The sequence below is a fragment of the Zosterops lateralis genome (assembly GCF_965231275.1).
Source record: "Zosterops lateralis genome assembly, chromosome: 35".
In the NCBI taxonomy this organism is placed as follows: domain Eukaryota; kingdom Metazoa; phylum Chordata; class Aves; order Passeriformes; family Zosteropidae; genus Zosterops; species Zosterops lateralis.
Window position 1 is genome coordinate 814035 of NC_139795.1, and position 23395 is coordinate 837429.

Sequence of the window (23395 nt, forward strand, 5' to 3'; positions counted from 1 at the left end):
TGCCTGTACGGCAGCGCGGCGGCCGCCATGCCGCGCGTTCGCCGTACGGGGCGGGGCGCCTCACGGCCGCCGTACCGCCGCCATCTTGTGCTCCACCTCCGGGCCTGCGCGGCACCGCCTTCCCGGATCATCGAGCGATGGCGCGGAATCGGCGGCCGCTTCCCCGCTTGCAGCCGCACCGCGAACACCGAAATTCTCCCCAAAATGCCCGCGGGGGCGCGAGGGTTAAATGGGCGGGGTCTCGGGGCGTGCCGCACGTTAAGATGGCGGCGCCCGGCTCGGTGGCACCGATCCCCGGATGAGGCGGCTAGCTGCCATTGGTCGGCGGGAGCGGCCCCGCCCCTTTCTTTGTACGGTGTCATGGCGGCGCCCGCTTTGCCGGGCCGGCGCGGGGCGGCACTTCCGGTCCTGCGCGTTGCGCGGCCGCGGCCGCTCGGTGGCGGCGGCGCCGGAGGAGCCGCGCGGGCCCGGTGAGCGCGGGGGGGGGCGGGGCCTGACCGAGGGGGCGGGGCCAAGGGCGGGGCCCACGCGGGAGGGGGCGGGGCCAACACCGGGAGGGCGGAGGGGGGCCCGGGGGGATTTTGGGGCGAATTCGGGGGGATTTGGGCAATTTCCGGGGGGGCCGGGAGAGGGGGAGGGGCTGGAGGAGGGGAAGGGGGAGGTTTGGGGGGCGCGGGAGGGCGGAGGGTTCTGGGGGGCCTCGGGGAGGGGCGGGAGGGGGGGAGGGCAGTTCGGGGAGGGCTGGGAGCGATTTTGGGGGATTTGGGAAATTTGGGGGAATTTTGGTGGGAATTCGGGGAATTTTGGGGGGCGCGGAGGGGGCAGGAGGGGGAGGGGCGGTGGAATTCAGGGTTTTGGGGTGCGGGAGGGGGAGGGGAAGGCGGAAGTGGGGGCTGGAGGTGAAATTTTGGGGTGAATTTGGGGCTTGGGGGGTTGGGTGAGTTTTGGGGGGTGGGGTAGGGGAACTTTGAGGGGTATGGGGGAGGGGCTCGGGGATCCCGGGGGTATTTGGGGGTGGGAGAGAGGTAATTTTGGGGTGATTGGGGGGGGTGTGTCACCACCGTGACCCCGCCCCCTTTTTCCCCTCCCCCCCAGATCCCCCTGCTGAGTGCACCCCTCCCCGCCCCCATGGCCGCCTCCCCTCAGCCAATCATCGTCCTGGACGACGACGAGGAGCACGAGCCCTGCCCCTGCCCCTCCCCCCACCCCTCCCCAAGCCCCACCCCCAGCCCCGCCCCTCCCGCCCCGTCGGGGGAGCCCCCCCAGAACGGACCCGGGGGGGGGAGGGGCGGCGCCTTCCGCGAGGAGAACGATCGTCTGTTCCAGGAGGTGAGGGGGAGGGGCGGGGGGAGGGGGAGCTGAGAGTCCCCAGGTGTGCCCAGGTGTGTGTGGGTGTGTCTAAAGTGTGGTCTCAGGTGCACCCTGGGTGTGCCCAGGGGTGTGTGAGTGTGCTCTGGGTGTGGTCCAGGTGTGGCCAAAGTCAGCCCAGGTGTGTCCAGGTGTGGCCCAGGTGTGTCCCGGGGTGTGTAGGTGAGTCTGAAGTGGACCCAGGTGTGGTCTCAGGTGTGTCAGGGTGTGTCCCCAAGGTTTAAAGTTGGCTCAGGTGGGCCCTGGGTGTGGTCAGAGTGGTCCCAGGTGTGTCCTCAATGCCCCCAGGTGTGTGTCAGTGTGGCCAAAGTGTGTTCTCAGATGTCCCCAGGTGTGTCCCAGATGTGTCCAGGTACATCAGGGTGTGTCCAATGTGCCCTGGGCACGTCCCAGGTGTGCACTCAGGTGTGCCCAGGTGAATCAGAGTGTCCCCAGGTGTTTCCAGGTGTGCCCTGGGTGTGTCCCAGGTGTGTCTCAGGTGTATCCCAGGTGTGTTTGAGTGTTCCACAGTTTCCCAGGTATGTCCCAGGTGTGCTCAGGTGTATCCCAGGTGTGTTTGAGTGTTCCACGGTTTCCCAGGTATGTCCCAGGTGTGCTCAGGTGTCCCCAGGTATATCCCAGGTATGTCCTGGGTGTGTCCCGGGTGTATCCAGGTGTGTCAGAGATTTCCCAGGTGTGTCCCAGGCATGTCCCTGGTCCGCCCAGGTGTCTCCAGGTGCGCCCAGGTGTGTCCCAGGTCTATCCCAGATGCCCTCAGCTGTCCCCAGGTTTATCCAGGTGCACCCCAGATGTTCCCAGGTGCCTGCAGATGTGCTCAGCTGTATCTAGGTGTATTCAGCTGCCCTCAGGTGTTCTGCAGTTCCTGTCTCTGTGTGTGCCACTGATGCAGGAGCACCCTGAGGTGCTGCCCTTCCTTACACGTGTATCCCAGTTCTATATAGGTACCTTCAGGTGTATCCCAGGTGTATCCAAGTGTGCCCAGGTGTACTCAAGTGTATCCCAGGTGTATCCAGATGTGCCCAGGTGTATCCCAGGTGTGCTCATCTGTATCCAGGTCTATCCTAGCTGCCCCCTGATGTATCAAGGTGTGCTCAGGTGTATTCAGGTGTATCCCAGTTCTATCCGGGTGCCCCCAGGTGTCCCCGCAGTTCCTGTCTGTGTGCACCGCTGACACAGGAGCACCCTGATGTGCTGCCCTTCCTCACAGGTGTGCCCAGGTGTATCCCAGGTGTGCCCAGGTGTATCCCAGGTATTCTCAGGTGTGCCCAGGTCTATCCCAGGTGTGTCCAGGTATGCTCAGGTTTATCCCAGGTGTGCTCAGATTTAATCAGGTGCATCCCAGGTGCCCCCAGGTGTGCTCAGGTGTATCCCAGGTGTGCCCAGGTGTATCCCAGGTGCCCCCAGGTGTGACCCACGTTCTGCTTTTCCCCCGCAGTTCCTGTCCCTGTGTGCGCCGCTGACAGAGGAGCACCCTGAGGTGCTGCCCTTCCTGAGCTCACGTCACCTGCGCGCCCACCCCGACTTCCGGGGCTCGGCCGAGTTCCGGAACATTCTGGGCCGGCTGCTGCGGCGGGTGCAGGGCCGGCGCCGCAAGGTCTACGTCTACATCAATGAGCTGTGCACCGTGCTCAAGGCCCGGGCGCTGCGTCGCCGCCTCCCGCTGCGCTCCCTGCCCCACCAGTGCCCACCCAGTTCTCACCAGTATCCCCAGGGAGCGGCCCAGTGTCCTGATGGAGTGTCCCAGTGTCCTGATGGAGTGTCCCAGTGTCCTCACGGAGCGTCCCAGTGTCCCTGTGGATCCTCCCAGTGCCCTCCCAGCTCATCCCAGTATCCGGACGGAGTCTCCTGGCAGTGCCCCCAGCAGCAGCCCGGGGAGCCAGCCCAGTGTGCCACCAGTTCATCCCAGTATCCTGAAGACTCCTCCCAGTATCCCACTAGAGATTCATCCCAGCATCCCAGTTCATCCCAGTATCCTGCTGGTTCTTCTGAGTGCCCTGAGGGCTCTTCCCAGTATCCCAGTGCTCCATCCCAGTATCCCAGCGCTTCATCCGGCAATCCCGGAGCTCCATCCCAATATCTCAACGCTCCATCCCGGTGCTCCAGCACTTCATCCCAGCCCCCCGGGGCTTCATCCAGCAACTCCAACATTCCCTCCCAGTACCCTGGTGCCCCCTCCAGTGATACCCACGACCCTGCCTCATCCCCCCGTCGCTCCGGGGGCGGCTCCCGCCGTCAGATCCGTCACCTGGAACACCTGCTGCGCGTCTACGCCAGCGAGATCCGACGGCTGCAGGAGCGGGAGCTGGACCTGGCGGAGCTGGACAGCGCCGACTCGCCGTACCTGCAGGAGAACCGCCTCAAGCGCCGCATGATGCGCATCTTCCGGCGCCTGTGCCAGCTGAAGGAGTGCAGCAGCCTGACGGGCCGAGTGCTGGAGCAGCGCATCCGCTTCCGCGGCACGCGCTACCCCGAGGTCAACCGCAGCATCGAGCGCTTCATCAACCGCCCCGACGCCTTCCCCGACTACTCCGACATCCTGCGGGAGATCCGCGGCGCCAGTGCCCGCCACGGGCTGGGGCTGGGCAGGCGGCAGATGGAGAACATGGCGCAGGAGGCCTTCCGTGAGGTGGGGAACCGCCTGCAGGAGAGGAGGCACCTGGACCTGGTCTACAACTTCGGGAGCCACCTCACCGACGAGTACCGGCCCGGTGAGGGGATGGGAAATGGGGGGGAATGGGGAAAATGGGATGGGGAGGCACCTGGACCTGGTGTACAACTTTGGGAGTCACGTCACTGAACAGTACCGGCCCGGTGAGCAAAGGGTTAAATGGAGAAAATGGGGAAAAAATGGGGAAAATAGGAAATGGGAGTCATCTGAGGGATTAGTGTCAGCTTGGTGAGGGGCAGGAGTGGGTTAAAAATGGGGAAAATGGGGCTAAAATGGGAAAAAATGGGCTGGAGCTGGTGTACAACTTCAGGAGCCACATCACCAACCAGTACTGGCCTGGTGAGGGGCACGAGGGGGTTAAAAATGGGGAAAAATAGGGAAAATGGGAGTCATCTGAGGAATCAGTATTGGCCTGGTGAGCAAGGGGTTAAATGGGGAAAAAATGGGGAAAATAGGAAATGGGGAATGGGAGTCATCTGAGGGATCAGTGTCAGCTTGGTTAGGGGATGGGAAATGGGGCTAAAAATGGGGAAAAATGGGCTGGAGCTGGTGTACAACTTTGGGAGTCACCCGACGGGTCAGTACCGGCCTGGTGAGCAAGGGGTTGAAAATGGGAAATGGGGAGAAAATCAGGAAACAGGGAATGGGAGTCACCTGAGGGATCATTACCAGCCTGCTGAGCAAGGGTTTAAATGGGGAAAATGGGATAAATGGGGAAAATGGGGGAAAAATGGGCTGGATCTGGTGTACAATTTCAGGAGTCACCTGAGGGATCAGTACCCGGCCTGGTGAGCGAGGGGTTAAACGGGGAATGGGGGGAAATATGGGGGGAAATGGGCTAAAATGAAGAAAAATAGGGTAGGAAATAGGAAAAATGCAGGATAAACATGGGAAAATGGGGGGGAAATAGGAAAAATGGGATAGAGGGCAAAAAATTGGGGTAGAAAATGCAGAAAATGCAGGATAGAGGTGGAAAAATGGTGGAAAATGGGATAAGGGGCAGAAAAATGCAGAAGAAACACGGAAAAGGAATGGGAGAACAGGAAAAATGGGATGAGAGGCAGAAAAGGTGAAAAATGCAGGATAAATGTGGCAAAATGGGAGGAAATGGAGCAGGAAATGGGAAAAGGGTAGGAAAATGTGGGAAAATAATGGGAAAATGAGATAAGGGGGAGGAAATGTGAAAAATGCAGGATAAACATGGAAAAATGGTGGGAGAACAGAAAAATGGGACAAAAAGTGGGAAAAATGCAGGATAAACATGGAAACATGTTGGGAAAAATAGGATAAGGAGCAGAAAAATAGGCCAGGAAATGAAAAGTGCAGGATAAACATGGAAAAATGGGAGAAAACAGGAAAAATGGGATAAGGGGCAAAAAAAATGGGGCAGGAAATGGGGAAAACACAGGATAAATGTGGAAAAATGGTGGGAAATGGGATGAGGGGCAGAAAATGCAAAAAATTAAGGATTAGTATGTAAAAATGAGGGAAAATGGGGCAGAAAATAGGAAAAAGGTGGGAAAATATGGAAAAATGACGGGGAAATGGGATGAGGGGCAGGAAACGGGCAAAGGGTGGGAAATGGGGATGGGGGTGGGAGGTGGAATTTTGGGAATTTCAGGAATTGTGGGAACGTTGGGATCTCCCCAGGCACGGACCCAGCGCTGTCGGACCCCGAGCTGGCGCAGCGGCTGCGGCGGAACCGGCGCCTGGCCCTGGCCCGGCTGGATGACGTCATCGCCCGCTTCGCCCAGCGCCAGGAGCGGCACCGGGAACCCGAACCCGCCCAGAAACGGACACGGAAACACCCGGGGAAGGTGACCAGGGATAACGGGAATAACAGGAATAACAGGGGATAACGGGAATAATGGGGAATGGGAACTGGAAACGGACACGGACACACCCAGGGAAGGGGACCAGAGATAACAGGGAATAATGGGGAATGGGAACTGGAAATGGACACGGAAACACCCGGGGAAGGTGACCAGGGATAACGGGGAATAATGGGGAATGGGAACTGGAAATGGACACGGAAACACCCAGGGAAGGTGACCGGGGATAACAGGAATAACAGGAATAACAGGGGATAACGGGAATAATGGGGAGTGGGAACTGGAAATGGACACGGACACACCCAGGGAAGGTGACATGGGATAACGGGGAATAATGGGGAATGGGAACTGGAAATGGACACGGAAACACAGGGGAAAGGTGATCGGGAATAATGGGGAATAATGGGGAGTAATGGGAGAAAGGGAACCAGAACCCGCCCAGAAATGGACACTGAAGCACCTGGGGAAGGTGATGGGAAATAATGAGGGATAGCGGGAATAATGGGCAACGGGAACTGGAAACCAACCAGAAAAGCCCTGGAAACACGGGGAAAAGGTGATGGGAAAACCAGGAATGGGAGATAATGGGAACCGGGGAATGGGGAATGGGAACTGGCCTGGAAACGGCCCTGGAAACACGTGGGGAAGGTGATGGGAAATAAGGAATAACAGGGAATGGGAAATGGGAAACAGGAACCAGAAACAGCTATAGGAACATGTGGGAAAGGTGATTGGAAATAATAGGGAATAATGGGAAATAATGGCGAATGGGGAATGGGAACTGGCCCGGAAGCGGCCCCAGCAATACACAGGGAAGGTGATGGGAAATGGGGAATGGGAAATAGGAAATGGGAACCAGAAATGGACCCGGAAAGAAGGTGACAGGACATGGGGAATGGGAACAAGTAATGGGAAATTGGAATGGAAACTCGGGGCAAAGGTGGGGAAATGGGAATGTAAACAGGAAATGGGAACAGGAAAAGGGAATGGGGAACAGGAAATGAGAATGGGAAGTAGAAGCAGGAATGGGAAAGAGGAACAGAAATGGGAACAGGAACGGGAAATAAGAATGGGGAATGGGAAACAAGAATGGGAATGGAAAACAGGAAATGGAAACCAGGAATGGGAAATAGGAAATGGGAACCAAGATGGGGAGGGGGATGGGAAACAGTGAGGAGGAGGAGGAAAGGAGGAAAGAGGAGGAGGAAGGGCAGAAAAAGGAGAAGAAAATGTGGGAGGAAGGGCAGGGGGGAGGAGGAGGAAGAGGAAGGGCGGGAAAAAGGGACCCCCCTAAAAACCCTTCATCCACAGAGGAAGAAAGAGGAAGAAGAGGAGGAGGAGGAGGAAGAAGAAGAAGAAGAGGAAGAAGAAGAAGAAGAGGAAGATGAGGAGGAGGAAGACGAAGACGAAGAAGACGAGGAAGAAGAGGAGGAAGAGGAAGGAGAATCCTCCGAGGCCGAAGGGCGGGGAAAGGTGAAGGAGGAAGAGGAAACGGAGGAGGAAGAGGAGGAGGCGGAGGAAGGAAGAGAAGCCACAGCAGCACAGGGTGGGATTTAGGAATTGTGGGAATTCTGTGGATTTGGGGGGAATTCTGGGGAGACCTGGGGGAATTTGGGGGGAGATTTTTGGAAGGATTTTGGGGGAATTTGGGGGAGAATTTGGGGCTGCTTGAGGGGGATTTTGGGGGTCTCAGGAGGAGAATTTGAGGGGGGTGGTTTGGCGGAATTTTGGTGCAAATTTGGGAAAATTTTGGTAGAAATTTGGGGGGATTTTGGAGAGCATTTTGGGGAAAATTTGGGGGGAAATCTTGGGGGAATTTGGGGGCAATGTGGGGTGAATTTTTGGGAAATTTGGGAGAATTTGGGGGGATTTTGAGGAAAATTTTCAGGGCAATTTTGGCAGGATTTGGATGAATTTGAGGGGGGAATTTTGGGAGGATTTGGGGGGAAGAATTTTGGGGGAATTTTTTTTTTTTAATTTGGGGAGATTTTTGGAAGTATTTGGGGACAATTTTGGTGGGGATTTGGGGGAATTTTTGGAGGAATTTGTGGGGATTTTGTGGATCCTTGCTGGAGGGGGTGTCCTGGACGTGTCCCTGCTCCTCCCCCCTCTCTAAGCCCTACCTCCCCTCCCCCTCCAGGTGCGGCCGATGCGGCGCTCCCGGCGCTGCCCCTCCCCCATCCCCCCGCGGCCCAGCAGGAGGGGGAGGGTCCCGAGCCCCTCCCCCACGCCCCCAAACCCGAACTCTTCGTGCTGGAGATCGAAACGTTCCCCCTGGAGCCGGGGGAGACCCCGCCCCCCTCCCCCTGCCCCTCCCCCTCCCCGCCCCTCCCCGCCCTGGGCGGCTCCGAGGCCACGCCCATCGCCACGCCCCCTTCCCCTCCTCCCCCCGCCCCTCCCCCTCCCTCCGAGCTGGGGGAGGCTCGGGGGGGCCTCAAGCGCCCCTCCCCCTGCCCCTCCCCGCCCGCCGGGGTGGGGGGAGGGGCGGGCGGAGCCATCAGCTCCACCTCCCTCAATGGAGGAGGGGAGGCCGCGCCCCCGGGACCCCCCCCCAGGAAACGGAGCCGGACCGAGCTGCCCGGGGAGGGCAGGTGAGGGAGGAGGGGATCCGGGGGGGATAAGGGGGGTCCTGGGGGGATTGGGTGAGGTTTGGGAGGAATTTTGGGATTGGGAGAGATCCTGGGGGGGTGGGGTCTGGAGGGGGTTTGGGGGGATTTGGGGAAAATTTGGGGGAATTTGGGTGGTCTGGAAGCGGTTTGGGGGTGAACTGGGGAGGAATTGAAGAAGCTTGGGGGTCCTGAGGGCGTTTGGGGGGGTCCTGAGGGGAATTTGGGGGGATCCGGGGGGGGTTGGAGAGGTTTGGGGGAATTTGGGGAGGTTGGAGAGGATTTAGGAGGAATTTTGTGAAATTTGGGAGGGGTCTTGGGAGGGTTTTGGGGGAATTTGGGGGGGGTCGTGGGAGGAATTTGGGGGGATCCTGGAGGGGTTTGGGGGGAATTTGGGGACGTCTGGAGGGCATTTTGAGGTCTGGGGGTCCCAGGGGGGATTTTGGTATCCCAGCTCAGTTTTTGGGGGGTCTAACCCTCTGCCCCTCCCTTCCCCAGCCTGACCCTCTCCGGGGGGCTCCCGGAGGGGGAGGGGCCGGATTTGGGGGGTCCCCCCTCTCCCCTGCCCGACTCCACCCGCGCCGACTCCCCTGGGGGGGATCTGGTCAGCTCCTCCCAGGGGAGCCCCCCCCGGGCCGCCCCCAAGGCCTGCAAGGTGAGGGGGGGCTGGGGGGGCCTAAGGGGGATTTGGCGGGGATCTGGGGGGGATTTGGGTACATTTGGGGGATGTCGAGGGGATTTGGGGAGGATTTGGGGGCGTCCTGGGCGGAATTTGGGGGTCTTTGAGAGGGATTTGAGGGGGTTTGGGGGGATTTGAGAAGGAGTTGAGGGGGGTTGGGGGATCCTGGGGGGGATTTGGGGGGGGTTTAAGGGCCATTTGAGGGGGGGGTTGGGGAGGATTTGAGGGGTCCTGAGGGGCTGTAGGGGGAATTTGGGTGTTTCCTGAGGGGTTCTGGGAGTGGCCAGGATGAATTTGGGAAATCTTTGGGGGTCTCTGAGGTCCTCAAATTTACCCTGGGCTGACCCGGGGGATGGGGGGGTCCCACAACTCCCCAGACCCCCCTCAAACCCCCAAAAAAACCCCAAATCTCCCCCCAGACCAGCGTGGGAACCCAGTGCGACCCCGAGGAGATCATCGTGCTCTCGGACTCGGATTAGCCCCGCCCACCGCGCCTGGCCACGCCCCCTCCCTGCCGACCCCGCCCCTTTCGCGCCCAAACCCCGACTCTCCCCGCCCCTTAATAAACCACGCCTTTTGTTTAACCCGTTCGGTTCCGCCCCTTTTGTGGGCGTGGTCTGTCGCGAGATGACGTCATGGGGTGCGGATAAAGGGACGCGGCTCCCCTTAAGGAGGCGTGGTCGAGGGGGGGCGTGGCCGGCGGGTCCAAGATGGCGGCGGCGGCGCCGTGAGGGCTGAGCGCGGGTAACGCGGGCAGGGGGCGGGGCCAAAATGGAAGGGGCGGGGCCTGATCGCTGAGGGGGCGGGGCCAGGGTGGGGGGGCGAAGGGGGATTTGGGGGGAATTAAAGGGGTTTGGGGGGGATTTTTGGGGGCAGTTTAGGGGAGATTTGTGAGGTTTGGATGGGATTGGGGAGGATTTGGGGGATCCTGGGGGGGATTTAGGGAGGGTTGGGAGGATCTGGGGGGATTTTGGGGGTCCGCGGGGATTTTGGGGGGATTAGGGGGGTCCTGGGGAGGTTGGAGGGAACTAGGAGAAGACTAGGGGGATCTTGGATGGATTTTGGAAGATCTGGGGGATTTGGGGGGGGTCCGGGAGGGGTTTAGGGGGTCCTGGGGGGATTTGGGGAGGATTTGGGGGTCCTGAGGGGAATTCGTGGGGTCCTCGGGAAGACTGGGGGGAATTTGGGGGTAAATTAAAGGGATTTGGGGTGTCCGAGGGAGGTTTGGGGGGACTGGGAGGGATTAGGGGGGGTTCCTCGGGGGTTTGGGGGCGATTCGGGGAGGATTTGGGGGGTCTGGATGAGGTTGGGGAGGTTTTGGGGGGTCCTGGGGGGGGATTTAGGGAGGACTGGGGGGATCTGGGGGCAATTTGGGGGGGAGATTTGGGGGCATTTGGGGGATCCAGGAGGGGTTGGAGGGAAGTGGGGGAAGATTGGGGAGGGTCTTGGATGGATTTAGGGAGAGATTTGGGGGGATTTGGGGGGGAATTAAAGGGACCTGGGAGGGACTGGGGGTGTTTTTGGGGGCCCTGGGCAGGTTTGGGGGGCCCTGGAGGCGTCTTGCATGGATTTGGGGAGGATTGGGGGGATCTGAGGGGGAACTGGATGGTCCTGGGGGAGACTGGGGGGGATTTGTGGGGGGGGGCTGGAGGAGTTTGGGGAAGATTTAGGGGGGTTTGGAGGGGATTTGGGGCATCTGGGGGGAATTGGGGAAGGATTTGAGGGATCTGGATGGGGTTGGGGGGGGGATTTTGGGGGGATTTGGGGAGCCTGGGATGCGGTTGGGGAGGATTTGGGGGAGACTGGGGGGATTTAGGGGGATCTGGGGAGGTTGGGCAGTCTGGGAGGGATTTGGGGGATATTTGGAGGGAAATTAAAGGGGTTTGCAGGTCCTGGGGGAATCTGGGGAGATTTTTGGGGATCCTGGGGGAGTTGGGGAGGATTAGGAGGGGGGCAGTTGGGGGGGAATTAAAGGGATTTGGGGAGTCCTGGGGTGGTCTAGGATGAATTTTGAGGGGGGGACTTGGGGGATTCTGGGGGAGACTGAGGGGCGTTTAGGGGAATCTGGGGGTATTTGGGGGGGTTGGAGGATCTGGGAGGGGTTTGGGGGCAAATCATGGAGGAATTAAAGGTGTTGGGGAGGTCCTGGGGGGGATTTTGGGGGTCCTGGGGGGTGGTTGGGGGGGGTCTGGGATGGATTTGGGGGGAATTAAAGGGGTTTGGGGGGTCCTGGGGTGGGGGGTTGGGGGTTGGGGAGGATTTGGTGGGATCTGGGGGGGATTTGAGAGGGATTTGGAAGGGGGGGTTGAGGGGATTTGGAGGAGATTTTGGGGGTCTGGGGGGAGGGGGGTTTGGGGGGGTCTGGGATGGATTTGGCGGGGTTGGTTGGTCCTGGGGAGGATTTGGGAGAGATTCGAAGGGATCTGGGGGGTCCTTAGGGAGTCTGGGATGGATTTGGGGAGGAATTTAGGGGGATTTTGGGGATCCGGGGGGGGGGGGGGGGGGTGGGGGTTGGGGGCATCTAGGGGGAATAAGGGGCGATTTGGGGGAGAATTGGGGTGATTTGCGGGGTCCTGGGGAGGTCTGGGATGGATCTGGGGAGTCCTGGGTGAAATTTGGGCAGGATTAGGGGGGATCTGGGAGGGATTTGGAGGTCTTGGGGGGTCTGGGAGGGGTTTGGGAGCCAATTGGGGAACAATTGAAAGGATCTGGGGGGGATTTGGGGAGGATTTGGGGGGGAGTGGGGGAATTTTGGGAGGATTTAGGGTCTTGGCAAGGGATTTGGGGAGAAATTCGAGGGATTTGGGGTGGATTTGGAGGATGCTGGAGGGATCTGGGGGGATTTGGGGTGAATTTGGGGGGTCGCGGGGGTATTTTGGGGAATTTGGGGAGGTCCTGGGGGAGGGCTTGGGTTGTTTTGGGGTGGGATTTGGGGGAGATTTGGGGGGAATTTGGGGGATTTTGAGGAGATTTTTGGGGTTTGGGGGATTTTGGGGTGTCAGGGATTTGGAAATTTGGGATTTGGGTGTGAATTTAACGGGAATTCAGAAATTAAAGGGATTTGGCCCAGAATGTTATGGGATTTTGGTTAGAATTAAAGGATTTGGGCCAGAACTGAGGGTTTTAGGCACAAACCTGGACCAAAAATTGGGATTTGGGGTGGAACTAATGGGATTTGGGGCAAAATTAGGAAATCTGGGTGGATTTAAAGGAATTTGGGGCAAAATTTATGGGATTTGGGTTGCAATTAACAAGATTTGGGTCAGAATTCGGGGATTTGAGGCAGAATTTATGGAATTTGGGTTAGAAATAATGGGATTTGGGCCAAGATTAAGGGATTTTGATGGAATTTCAGCCAAAATTAAAGAATTTGGCCAGTATTTTTCCGACTTGATTCAGAATTTTGGAGTTTCAGTGAGAATTAAGGGATTTAGGGAAGGATTGGGATGATTTGAGCTAGAATTAAGGGATTTGGGTAAAATCAGTGGGGTTTTGGTCAGGATTAGGGGATTTGAGGCAGAATTTCAGGAATTTGAGTCGGAATTAATGAAATTTGGGGCAGAAGTAAAAAAATCTGGGTGAAAATTTAATGGGATTTGGGGCATAATTCAAGGATTTTGGCCAAATTTTGGGAATTTGGGTCGGAATTATTGGGATTTTGAGTCAGAATTAAGGAATTCCAGGAAGAATGAAGATATTTCGCTTGGAATGAAGGATTTGCAGCAGGATTTCGGGTAGAATTAAAGATTTGGGGTGGGAATTCTGGGATTTGAGTCAAAATTACTGGGATTTAGGTTGGAATTATGGGATTTTGGTTGAAATTAATGGGATTTGGTGCAGAATTAATGGGATTTTGATCAGAATTAAGGGATTTGCATTGGAATTAATGAGATTTTGGATGGAATTAATGGGATTTTGGTGCAGAATTAATGGGATTTGGTGCAGAAAACAGGATTTGTGTTGGAATTGATAGGAGAATCAAAGTATTTGGGATAGAATTAAGGAATTTGGGTCGGAATTAATGAGATTTTGGTTGGAATTAATGGGATTTGTGCCGGAATTAAGGGATTTTGGTCAGAATTATGGAATTGGATTTTGGTTGGAATTGATGGGATTTGAGCTGGAATTAATGGGATTTGATGCAGAATTAATGGGATTTTGGTGCAGAATTAAGGGAATTTGTGGTAACATCAGTGGAATTTGAGTCACAATTAATTTGATTTGGTATAGAATTAATGGGATTTGAGTCAGAATTAAGGAAATTGGTGCAGAATTAAAGAGTTTGGATTGGAATTCGGGGATTTGGGTTGGAATTATGGAATTTGGGCTGGAATTCAGGGATTTGGTACAGAATCAATGGGATTTGATGCAGAATTAAGGTATTTGGGTGGAAATTAATGGGATTTGGGTTGGAATCAAGAAATTTTCTTGCAGTATTAAGGGATCTGAACCAGAATTAATGGGATTTGTGACAGAATTAAGAGATTTGTATTGTAATTAATGGGATTTTGGTCAGAATAAATGGGAGTTTGCCGGAATTAATGGATTTGATGCAGAATTGAGAGTTGATGCAGAATTGAGAGTTAATGCAGAATTAAGGAATTTGTGCTGGAATTAATGGGATTTGGGTCAGAATTAATCAGATTTTGGTTGAAATTAAGGGATTTGATGATGAATTAAGGGATTTGGGGTGGAATTAAGGAATTTGTGTTGGAATTAATGGTATTTTGGTCTAAAATTCATGGAATTTCTGCGAGAATTAAGGGATTTGATGCAGAATTCATGGGATTTAGATCAAAATTATGGAATTTGTGTTGGAATTAATGGGATTTGTGCCAGAATTAAGGGATTTGATCAGAATTACGGAATTGGATTTTGGTTGGAATTAATGGGATTTGGGCTGGAATTAATGTGATTTTGGTCAGAATTAACAGGATTTTTAGTTGGAATTAATGAATTTTGATGCAGAATTAAGGGATTTGGGGTATGTGATTTATTTGGGGATTTGTGATTCATTTTAAGATGTGGCCAGTGTTACGAACCACGTGTAAATGTATCAATCTCTGAGGGTCCAGCCCTTGCAGATTGGCTTAAAATAATTTCAACCAGACTGCTCCTCAGAGGTATTTTGTAACGTAAAAGGTTTAATAAATGAAAAATAACAAAATAACAAATGTTACAGAAAACAAAGGAAACGTCATGCACAAGTGTCCGAGAAACCTCTGCTAGAAACACTCCAAAAATCCTTTTTACTTCCTTTATGTTCCTTCCTAAACACTGAATGTTTTAGGAGGGACAGTTTAATTGCTGCCAACAGGGAGAGGTCCAGGCTTTGAGGAACAGTGACAAGGTGTTGTGGTTTAAGTTTGCTTATCCAAGTCACAGCTCCATTCATGTGGTGGTTTTACATTTGCTGAATTTGTTTGCTGACTGGGAGACAGGATTTTGGGAAAAAAAGGCAAAAGCAGGCTCAGCTTAGAAACAAAAACAGATAGATTTTATTAACATACACTAAGAGAAGAAAATAAGAAAAGAAAAATAAACAAATGGATTTCTAAACCAATTATTTTTTAATGACAATTTTTTTACAAACAATGTAAAGAGGCAAAAATTAGAATTTTAGTACTACTAAAATTCAGTACTACTTATGAAACAGTCTTTCATTCAGACTTTGAGAGAGAGAAGGTTTTTTTTATTATTTGGTAATTTTTTTACAAGAGAAACAGTTTCCTTGTGGCTTTTAATTAATACAAAAGCAGCCTGCCCAGGACATTTTGCAGTTGTGGAATTTTTTGTATTACGTAGCTTTTCTTATGATTACATATGGGCCATAGACTCACAGAATTGGGGTGGCAGCCTTTAAAAATGAGCAGTTTCAAAGGCAAAGGATTTTTCAACTCGAGGAACAGAGATGTCTTCTCACTTCTTCACTGGCAGAGGGCTTCTTCTCACCTCTCTCTGTTCAACCTCTCATGGGGGCACCAAAAAAAAAAAATCACTCAGTTCATCACAGATATCTTTGTTCAAATCCTCAAATCATCTCCCCAATTCACATTGTCCATGGTTTAAAGGATTATTCTATCATATTATGGTCTGTTACCGTAACCCATAGGAGATTTTCAGCCTAGAACTGAGGCAACTCATCGTCTCTGTCATTTAAAAGTCACTCTTCCCTTACTGACTTTGAGATCTCCCTATTGTCCCTGTACATGTCTCCAGTTTGGCCTTTTCTCTCCTCTCTGATGATGCCTTGGGAAGGCTGACCTGGAGCAGAGACAGGACAGAGCTGGAGAATAAAGTAGATATTTATTGCCTCCAGGATCCACCTTGGGCAGGGCAGGAGCCTGACCAAGGCTGCACCCAGAGTTTGCTGTGAACAGCCACACACAGATGGCTCACTGGTCACAAGGTCTTACATTTTTATCAGCTTTGGGCCATTTGCATATTGGGGTTTAATTGTCCAATTCCAGCTCCAGGTTGTGAAGTCTCATCCTTCTTGTTCCTCCCTTTAGTCCAGGGTTGTTGGTGCTTTTGGGCCTGAGAGTTGTCCTTGGTTCTCAGCAAGAAAAGGATTTGTTTTGTCTCCCTACCCTGTGAAAAGAGCTGACTGGCACTTAATGTGAGCCTCAGAACTACACCCTGAGGCAGAACAGAATCTGCACATATGAAAGCTGAAGCTTAAGGCATTGCTGAGAAGGGTTGGAGTTTAAGAAAGTCTCAATGTGTGTCAGGACAGAGTTAAAGCTGGCCCAGGCCTGTGGTGGTTTCAAAGCCGGGCTTTAATTACCCCCCTGGATCTGAAGGCATGAGCTGCTCACAGCTGCTCTGTAGTTGATGCAGGGATTTCTGTTGGTTGATGGTATCAGGGAGCAGAACAGTCCTCCCGTTATCCAAGAGGAGGCAGCCAGAGAACTGCTGAGCCACTTGGATGTTCATAAATCTGGGCCCAGATGGGATCCATCCCAGGGTGATGAGGGAGCTGGCAGATGAGCTTGTGAAGCCACTCTCCATCATTTACCAACAGTCCTGGCTCACTGCTGAGGTTCCAGGTGACTGGAAGCTGGCCAAAGTGACACCCATTCACAAAAAGAGTGGGAAGGAGGATCCCAGTAATTATAGACCAGTCAGCCTGATCCCAGTACCCAGTAAGGTTATGGAACAGTTTATGCTGAGTCTCATCATGCAGCACCTACAGGATGTCCAGGGTATCAGACCCAGCCAGTGTGGGTTTAGGAGGAATAGGTCGTGTTTGACCAACCTGATCTCCTTTTATGACCAGGTGACCCACATGGTGGATGTGGGAAAGGCTGTGTATGTTGTGTACCTGGAGTTCAGCAAGGCCTTTGACACTGTCTCCCACAGCACATTCCTGGAAAAGCTGGCTGGATGGCCCAGAGTGGTGGTGAATGGTGCTGTATCCAGCTGGGGACAGTCACCAGTGGTGTTCCTCAGGGGTCTGTGCTGGGGCCAGCTCTGTTCAGTATTTTTATTGGTGACATGAATGAGAGTATTGAGTCTCTCATTAGTAAATTTGCTAAGCTGGGAGCATGTGTTCATCTGTTGGAAGGTAGGAGGGCTCTGCAGAGAGACTCGGAATGGGTGGATGGATGGGCAGAGTCCAATAAGATGAAGTTTAATAAGTGCAAGTGCCAAGTCCTGCACTTTGGCCACAATAACCCACCTACAACGTTATAGGCTGGGGACGGTGTGGCTGGACAGTGCCCAGGCAGAAAGGGACCTGGGGGCACTGGTGACAGCAGCTGGACATGAGCCAGCAGTGTGCCCTGGTGGCCAATGGCACCTGGCCTGTATCAGGAATGGTGTGGCCAGCAGGAGCAGGGAGCTCATTCTTCTCCTGTACTCAGCACTGGTGAGGCCACACCTTGAGTGCTGTGTCCAGTTCTGGGCCCCTCAGTTTAGGATGGACATTGAGACCCTTGAGCGTGTCTAGAGGAGGCCCCAAGGCTGGTGAGGGGCTTGGAAAACAAACCCTGTGAGGAACGACTGAGGGAGCTGGGGTTCTTTAGCCTGGAGAAAAGGAGACTCAGAGGTGACCTTATCACTCTACAACTCCCTGAAAGGTGGCTGTGGTCAGCTGGGTGTTGGTCTCTTTCTCCAGGCAGCAACTGACAGAACGAGAGGACACAGTCTTAAGCAGCACCAAGGCAAATGTAGGTTGGATATCAGGAAAAAGCTTTTCATGGAAAGAGTGATAAAGTACTGGAATAGTCTGCCTGGGGAGGTGGTGGAGTCACCATCTCTGGGTGTGTTTAAAACAAGACTGCATGTGGCACTTGATGCCGTGGTTTAGTTGAGGTGTTGGGGCTGGGTTGGGCTCAATGATCTTGGAGGCCTCTTCCAACCTGGTGATTCTGTGAATTCTGTGATTCTCTAAGGCCCAGCATAGGGTGGGGGTGATCCCATCCTGCCCCCGGGCCAGGGGTGCTGGCAGCCAGGGGGGGCTGGGGCACAGCCCTGCCACAGCCCAGCCCCGATCCCACCATGTCCCCTCCCCAGCTGCCCACGATGTCATCTGGTCACCAGACGGGGGAAAGAGGAAATCTCAAACCCAGTCTCAGTTTATGTGGTGTCACCATCCACTAATGCAAGTGAGGGTCGTGATGGTTCATTAACTGATCTCAGAGTCCAAAACCAACACAGAGGGGATTTCAGTATTCATCACAACAAATGCACCTTTATTGAGTGCCCACAGCAAATGTGATAGAAGGATTAGGAAGGAAATAAAGGATAGAGAGAAAAGGGAGGGGAATAGCTACCAATGGAGAGACAAAATCCTCGTGGTCTGGCCAATAGATCCATCTTCTTCCGTGGGGAGATCCCAAAGTCTTTGGATAACTCAGGGGACTTTAGTCTTTTTGAGGTCCACCCGGGGCGGGAACTGGACTGTATGTTGAGGGAACAGGTACAGGACAGTAACAAGTCCAGACAGGCCAGTTCTGAACAGGACAAGCCCATCCCAGCAGAGAGCAGGACCCGCTGTGTCAGGACTGGTTCCCATGGGAAACTGTAGTACCGCGTGGCTACAGGGAACATCGTGTCCAGGGAGGTACAAGTGACACTGGGCCATGACCGACCTTGCACCCGGTCCCAGCAAACCTTTTGTGGGCTCCCTCAGCCCCGCGTGTGACTCCCCCAGCCTTGTGGATATTCCCCTCTACCAACAAAATGGCTGCTCCCTGTGCTTTTATATACCACAAAATGGTGGCTCCCTGTGCTTTTCTGTTGTTGGTGGTTACATTTGTTTCTTTTTTACTCACAGAATTTTTTCCCAAAAGTTGCTAGGAAACTAAATACTGGGTACTTGTGGGTACTTAAAATGAGCAAAGTGGACAAAGGAGAGGAGTTGTAGCACCTGGCTTCTCCTTTTCTTTTGTCTCGCAGAAACCCCTCCATTTATAAATTGGTTAAAAGGTGTTTTGAATACCTCATAATAAGGGGATTCTCGGGAATATGACTTACTGGTTTACAAAACTAAAATTAACATTATTAAGCTGAAATAACAAGCAATAGAAAAGCATTTGAGGCTTACAGAGGATAAGGTAACAGAAATTACGACACTGAATTAAATGAATACAATTTCACTTAATGAGCTAATAGTTTAATCTCCTTTGGCTTTTGATCTTCTCACCAGAAGGGGTGCAGTTCCTTGACCTCCTCTTCACCAGGGGCACAGTCAGTAGTGTTCGGTCTGGGCTTTGGTACTGGTGTTACGGGTGTTACTCTGTTGCACTGATGACGATGACCGCGGAGCGAGGAAGGGAGAAAGCGGCAGAGGCAGAGCCGCAGCAGCCCAGGGCAGGGCCCGGCCCTCTCTGAGGCTGCCCAGCCCCACCTCGCCTCCCCTGCCGCGGGCCCAGGGCCGGGGCAGCTGCAGCCGCGGCAGGAAGGGGGGAGGTAGGTCAGGGAAGGGAAGGTTTGGGACTGGAAAAGACAGACTGGGCGGGAAAGAGGGGATCTCAAAACCGTGTAGTAAGCGCCATTTATAGAAGGAGCGCCTGGGACGGCGCGGCCACTGCGTTCCCGGGCAGGGAATGGGGGATACGGAAAGACAGGGGGGCAAAGGAGGACACAGGACGGCGGGAGGACGGTAGCGCTCCCACATCACCTCTGGACAGGTTCTGACCTTTTCCTGTCTTCTGGGAAAGGAGGATGGGGGGGAAAGGGGCATGAGGTGATGGAGAGACGGCAGCAGCTCCGAGCCATCCTGGCAGTTTTCACTCTGTGCCGCGCTCTAGGAACAAAGGGTAAGGAAAGATATGGGCAGCTTCGCAGAAACTGAAAAACGTGGGGGTTCACAGGAGGGTGAACCACTGATTTGGGACACCAACACCCGGCATGCAAATCATCCATAATCATCCATAAGTAGCTTTACTGTCCGTAAGTTGCAACAAACATGTCAGGAGAGTTGGTGAAAGCCCCCAACATGGTCCTTTTTGCAAAAACTCCCTCCCATGAAGAATGGAAAGACTTGTGATGGTAGATGTTAGTTTCATCTCTCGGTCCCAGTGAGCTGGTCTTCTTACTGGATGTTTCCCTCCCCATAAGTATTTTACCTCCATGGAAGATGAGGGTCCTGCAAGGGGTGACTTACAGGGTTCTGGTCCTGTTGTCCTCACTGGTTGCTCACATTCTCCACCATTTGTTGCATTGTGTGGCAACAGAGTTCATCGTGTCCAGGGAGGTGCAGCCGCCAGCAGGGACACAGATGAGACAAGTCTCTGTTTTGTTAAGCACAAGAATCCATTTTATTTTCCCCCCTTCATGAGCTGGGGAGGGAGAAGGTGAAAAGAGAGAGAGCGTGAGGCAGGCCCACAGGGTAAGGTGGTGAGGTTTTATCAGGTATTCCAGGGTAGGAGTCTTAGGGTTTGGGTCAAGGGAGGAGATAAAAGGAGAGTAGGGTCAGATTTCAGCTACTTCGAAATGGGAAGATTCCACAGGAATCAATGGGATTTTTGACGTAACTAAGGGATTTTGATCAGAACCATGGAATTTGCATTGCAATTAATGGGATTTGGGTTGGAACTCAGGGATTTGATGCAGAATTCAGGGATCTGGGATAAAATTAAGGGATTGGTGTTGGAATTAATGGGATTTTGGTTGAAATTACGGGATTTGATGCTGAATTAAGGGATTTGGCAGTAGAATTAAGGGATTTTTGCTGGAATCAATGAGATTTGGGCTGGAACTCAGGAATTAGATGCAGAACTCAGGGATCTTGGTCTAGAACCACCTCAATCCCTCAAAGCTTTTTTTAATTTTTATTTTATTTTTTTCCCCCCACTCTCGCAGCCCCTCCTCCTCCACCACCATGCCCCGGCCCTGCTCCCCTCCTCCCCCCCCTTCCTCCCCCCCTTCCTCCTCCTCCTCCTCCTCGCTGCTGCACCTGGAGTTTCCACAGGTGCCGCCGGCGCTGCTCTCCAACCTGAACCAGCAGCGCCTGGAGGGGAAGCTCTGCGACGTCTCCATCCGAGTGCAGGGCCGGGAATTCCGTGCCCACCGCGCCGTCCTGGCCGCCTCCTCTCCTTTTTTCCATGACCAGCTGCTCCTGAAGAACCTGGACTCCATCGAGCTGCCCAGTGTGATGGACCCCGCGGCCTTCGCGCTGGTGCTGGGCTGCGCCTACACTGGACACCTCTCCATGGCCCCGGGGGACATCGTGAATTTCCTGACGGTGGGCAGCGTGCTGCAGATGTGGCACATCGTGGACAAGTGCGCTGAGCTGCTGCGGGAGTTCCGGGGGGCTCCTTCATCATCGTCATCATCGTCTTCATCATCATCATCGTCATCCTCGCGGCCGCGCTCCAGCGACAGCCAATCCCCTAGCAGCACCAACTGCCTCCCACCGGCCCCAAAATTCCCCAAATTGGGCAGCGAGGAGGGGGAAAAATTCCCCAAGTTGGGCAGTGAGGAAGAAGAGGAAAAGTTTCCAAAGGTGGGGAGTGAGGAAGAGGAGGAGGATGAAGGAGTTTCTCCCGGAAACTTCGGGGTTTTGGTCAAGCGGGAGTGGCTGCAGGAGGACCTGGTCCTCACCTGCGAGGAGGATGAGGAGGAGCCCCGGGAGGATGAGGGGATTCCTGTCAGGAATGAGGAGGCGACACCAGGGGGCTCTGGGAGGGGCCAGGAAAATCCGGGAATGGAAAATTCAGGAATGGGAAATTCGAGAATGGAGTCTGGAAAGGGCTGGGAAAATTTGGGAGTGGAAAATTTGGGAATGGGATCTGGGAAGGGCTGGGGAAATCTGGGAATGGGGTCTGGGAGGAGCCAGGAAAATCCGGGAATGGAGCCCGGGACCAGCCGGACCACCTGGGGCAGCGAGGGGATCCACGAGATCGCTGGGATTTCCCATGGAAACGAGGGAATTTTGGGCAGAACTGCTGGGATTTTGCGTGGGAGTGAAAGAATTGGAGGAATCTTGCATGGAACTGAGGGGTTCCTGCACAGAACTGGCGTAATTTCACACGAAAATGAGGGAATTTTGGCCGGAACTGGAGAAATTTCACATGAAAATGCGGGAATTTTACCCAGAAGTGGTGGGATTTCGTACGAAAACGAGGGAATTTTGATTGGAACTGTTGGAATTTTGCATGAAAACGAGAAAATTTTGTACAAAACGGACAAAATTTCGCATGAAGACGAGGGAATTTTAACAGGAACCAGCAGAATTTTGCAAGAAAAGGCGGGAGTTTTACCCAGAACTGGCAGAATTTCACGCAAAAGCATGGGAACTTTGCACGGCACCGGCAGAATTTCAGAAGAAAACGTGGGAATTTTAACAGGAACCAGCAGAATTTCGCATGAAAATGCGGGAATTTTACCCAGAACTGGCAGAATTTCGCCCGGAGGCGAGGGAATTTTGCAGAAAAACGAGGGAATTTCACCCAGAACTGGCAGAATTCTGCACGAAAATGAGGGAACTTTGCATGGAACCGGCAGAATTTCACAGGAAAATGAAGGAATTTCTACCGGAACCGGGGGGATCCCGCCCGGGACCCCCAGGAGACCCCCCCGGACCCTGCGGGGGGGCGGGGCTGAGCCCTCACCTGCAGACCAGGTGAGCTGGTGCGGCTCCCCCGAGGGCCCGCGGCTGTTCGTGTGCCACTGCGGGAAGGCGTTCTCGCACCGCAGCATGCGCCAGCGCCACGTCAACATGCACCTGGACCTGCGGCCCTTCACCTGCCCCGAGTGCCGCAAGCGCTTCAAGATGAAACATCACCTGAGCGAGCACATGAAAACGCACACGGGGCTGCGGCCCTACACCTGCCCAGCCTGCGAGCGCCGCTTCATGTGGAGGGACAGCTTTGTCAGGCACCGGGGCACCTGTGTGGGGACAAGGACACGGGGGAGGGGACAGGGGACAGGGACGGAGTGACACCTGTCACACCTGGACAAGTGAGCAGTGACACCTGGGACACTTGTCACACCTGGGTGGGTGATGTCACACCTGGGCACAGGTGGGATCACACCTGGGCAGATGCAGGGACAGTTTTGTCAGGCACCAGGGCACCTGTGCGGGGACAGGGACACAGGGGAGGGGACAGAGGACAGGGACAGAGTGACACCTGAGAAACCTGGACAGATGAGCAGTCACACCTGTCACACCTGGGCACAGGTGGGGTCACACCTGCCCAGCCTGCGAGCGCGTCATATGGAGGGACAGCTTAGTCAGGCATCGGGGCACCTCTGCGGGGACGGGGACATGGGGCAAGGGACAGGGACAGAGTGACACCTGGGAGACCCAGACAGGTGAGCACTGACACCTGGGACACCTGGGCACAGGTGGGGTCACACCTGGGCAGGTGACATCCCACCTGGGCACAGGTTTGGTGACGTCACACCTGGCGTGGGTGGGGGAGGTGACGGGGGAGGGAACAGCTCAGTACAAGGGTGACATCAGGCCCAGGTGAGCCTGGAGGTCACACACCTGGATGATGTCACACCTGGGCACAATGGGAGGGGTGGGGACAGGTGATGTCACACCTGGGTAGGTGGGTGATGTATGCCCAAGTGACATCACACCTGGATAACTGGGTCCCACCCACACCTGAATCCCTCACACCTGGATCCCTCCCACTTGGATCCCCCCCAAACTCACCTGGATCTCCTCCCTAAACTCACCTGGATCCCCCTGAAAAACACCTGGATGCCCCCAAAACCCAGCTGGGCCCACTCAGGAACACCTGGATCTTCCCCAAAACCCACCTGGACCCCCCTCAAGGATGCC

The 23395-nt window shown here is 54.3% G+C and overlaps 2 protein-coding genes across 2 annotated transcripts; both read left to right on the forward strand.

Annotated features, from left to right (window-relative positions):
* Window positions 1-27: 27 nt before the first annotated feature.
* DAXX (death domain associated protein) lies at window positions 28-9732 on the forward strand (the record flags this gene model as incomplete). The annotated part of the gene is made up of 8 exons (XM_083881716.1): window positions 28-306; window positions 1096-1329; window positions 2804-4076; window positions 5687-5853; window positions 7180-7414; window positions 8009-8459; window positions 8973-9129; window positions 9573-9732. 8 exons carry the CDS (start codon window positions 28-30, stop codon window positions 9630-9632), a joined length of 2856 nt encoding a protein of 951 aa, XP_083737842.1. The 3' UTR covers window positions 9633-9732.
* Window positions 9733-17932: 8200 nt separating this feature from the next.
* ZBTB22 (zinc finger and BTB domain containing 22) lies at window positions 17933-22543 on the forward strand (the record flags this gene model as incomplete). The annotated part of the gene is made up of 3 exons (XM_083881717.1): window positions 17933-18076; window positions 20564-21250; window positions 22250-22543. 3 exons carry the CDS (start codon window positions 17933-17935, stop codon window positions 22541-22543), a joined length of 1125 nt encoding a protein of 374 aa, XP_083737843.1.
* Between the last annotated feature and the right edge of the window lie 852 nt (window positions 22544-23395).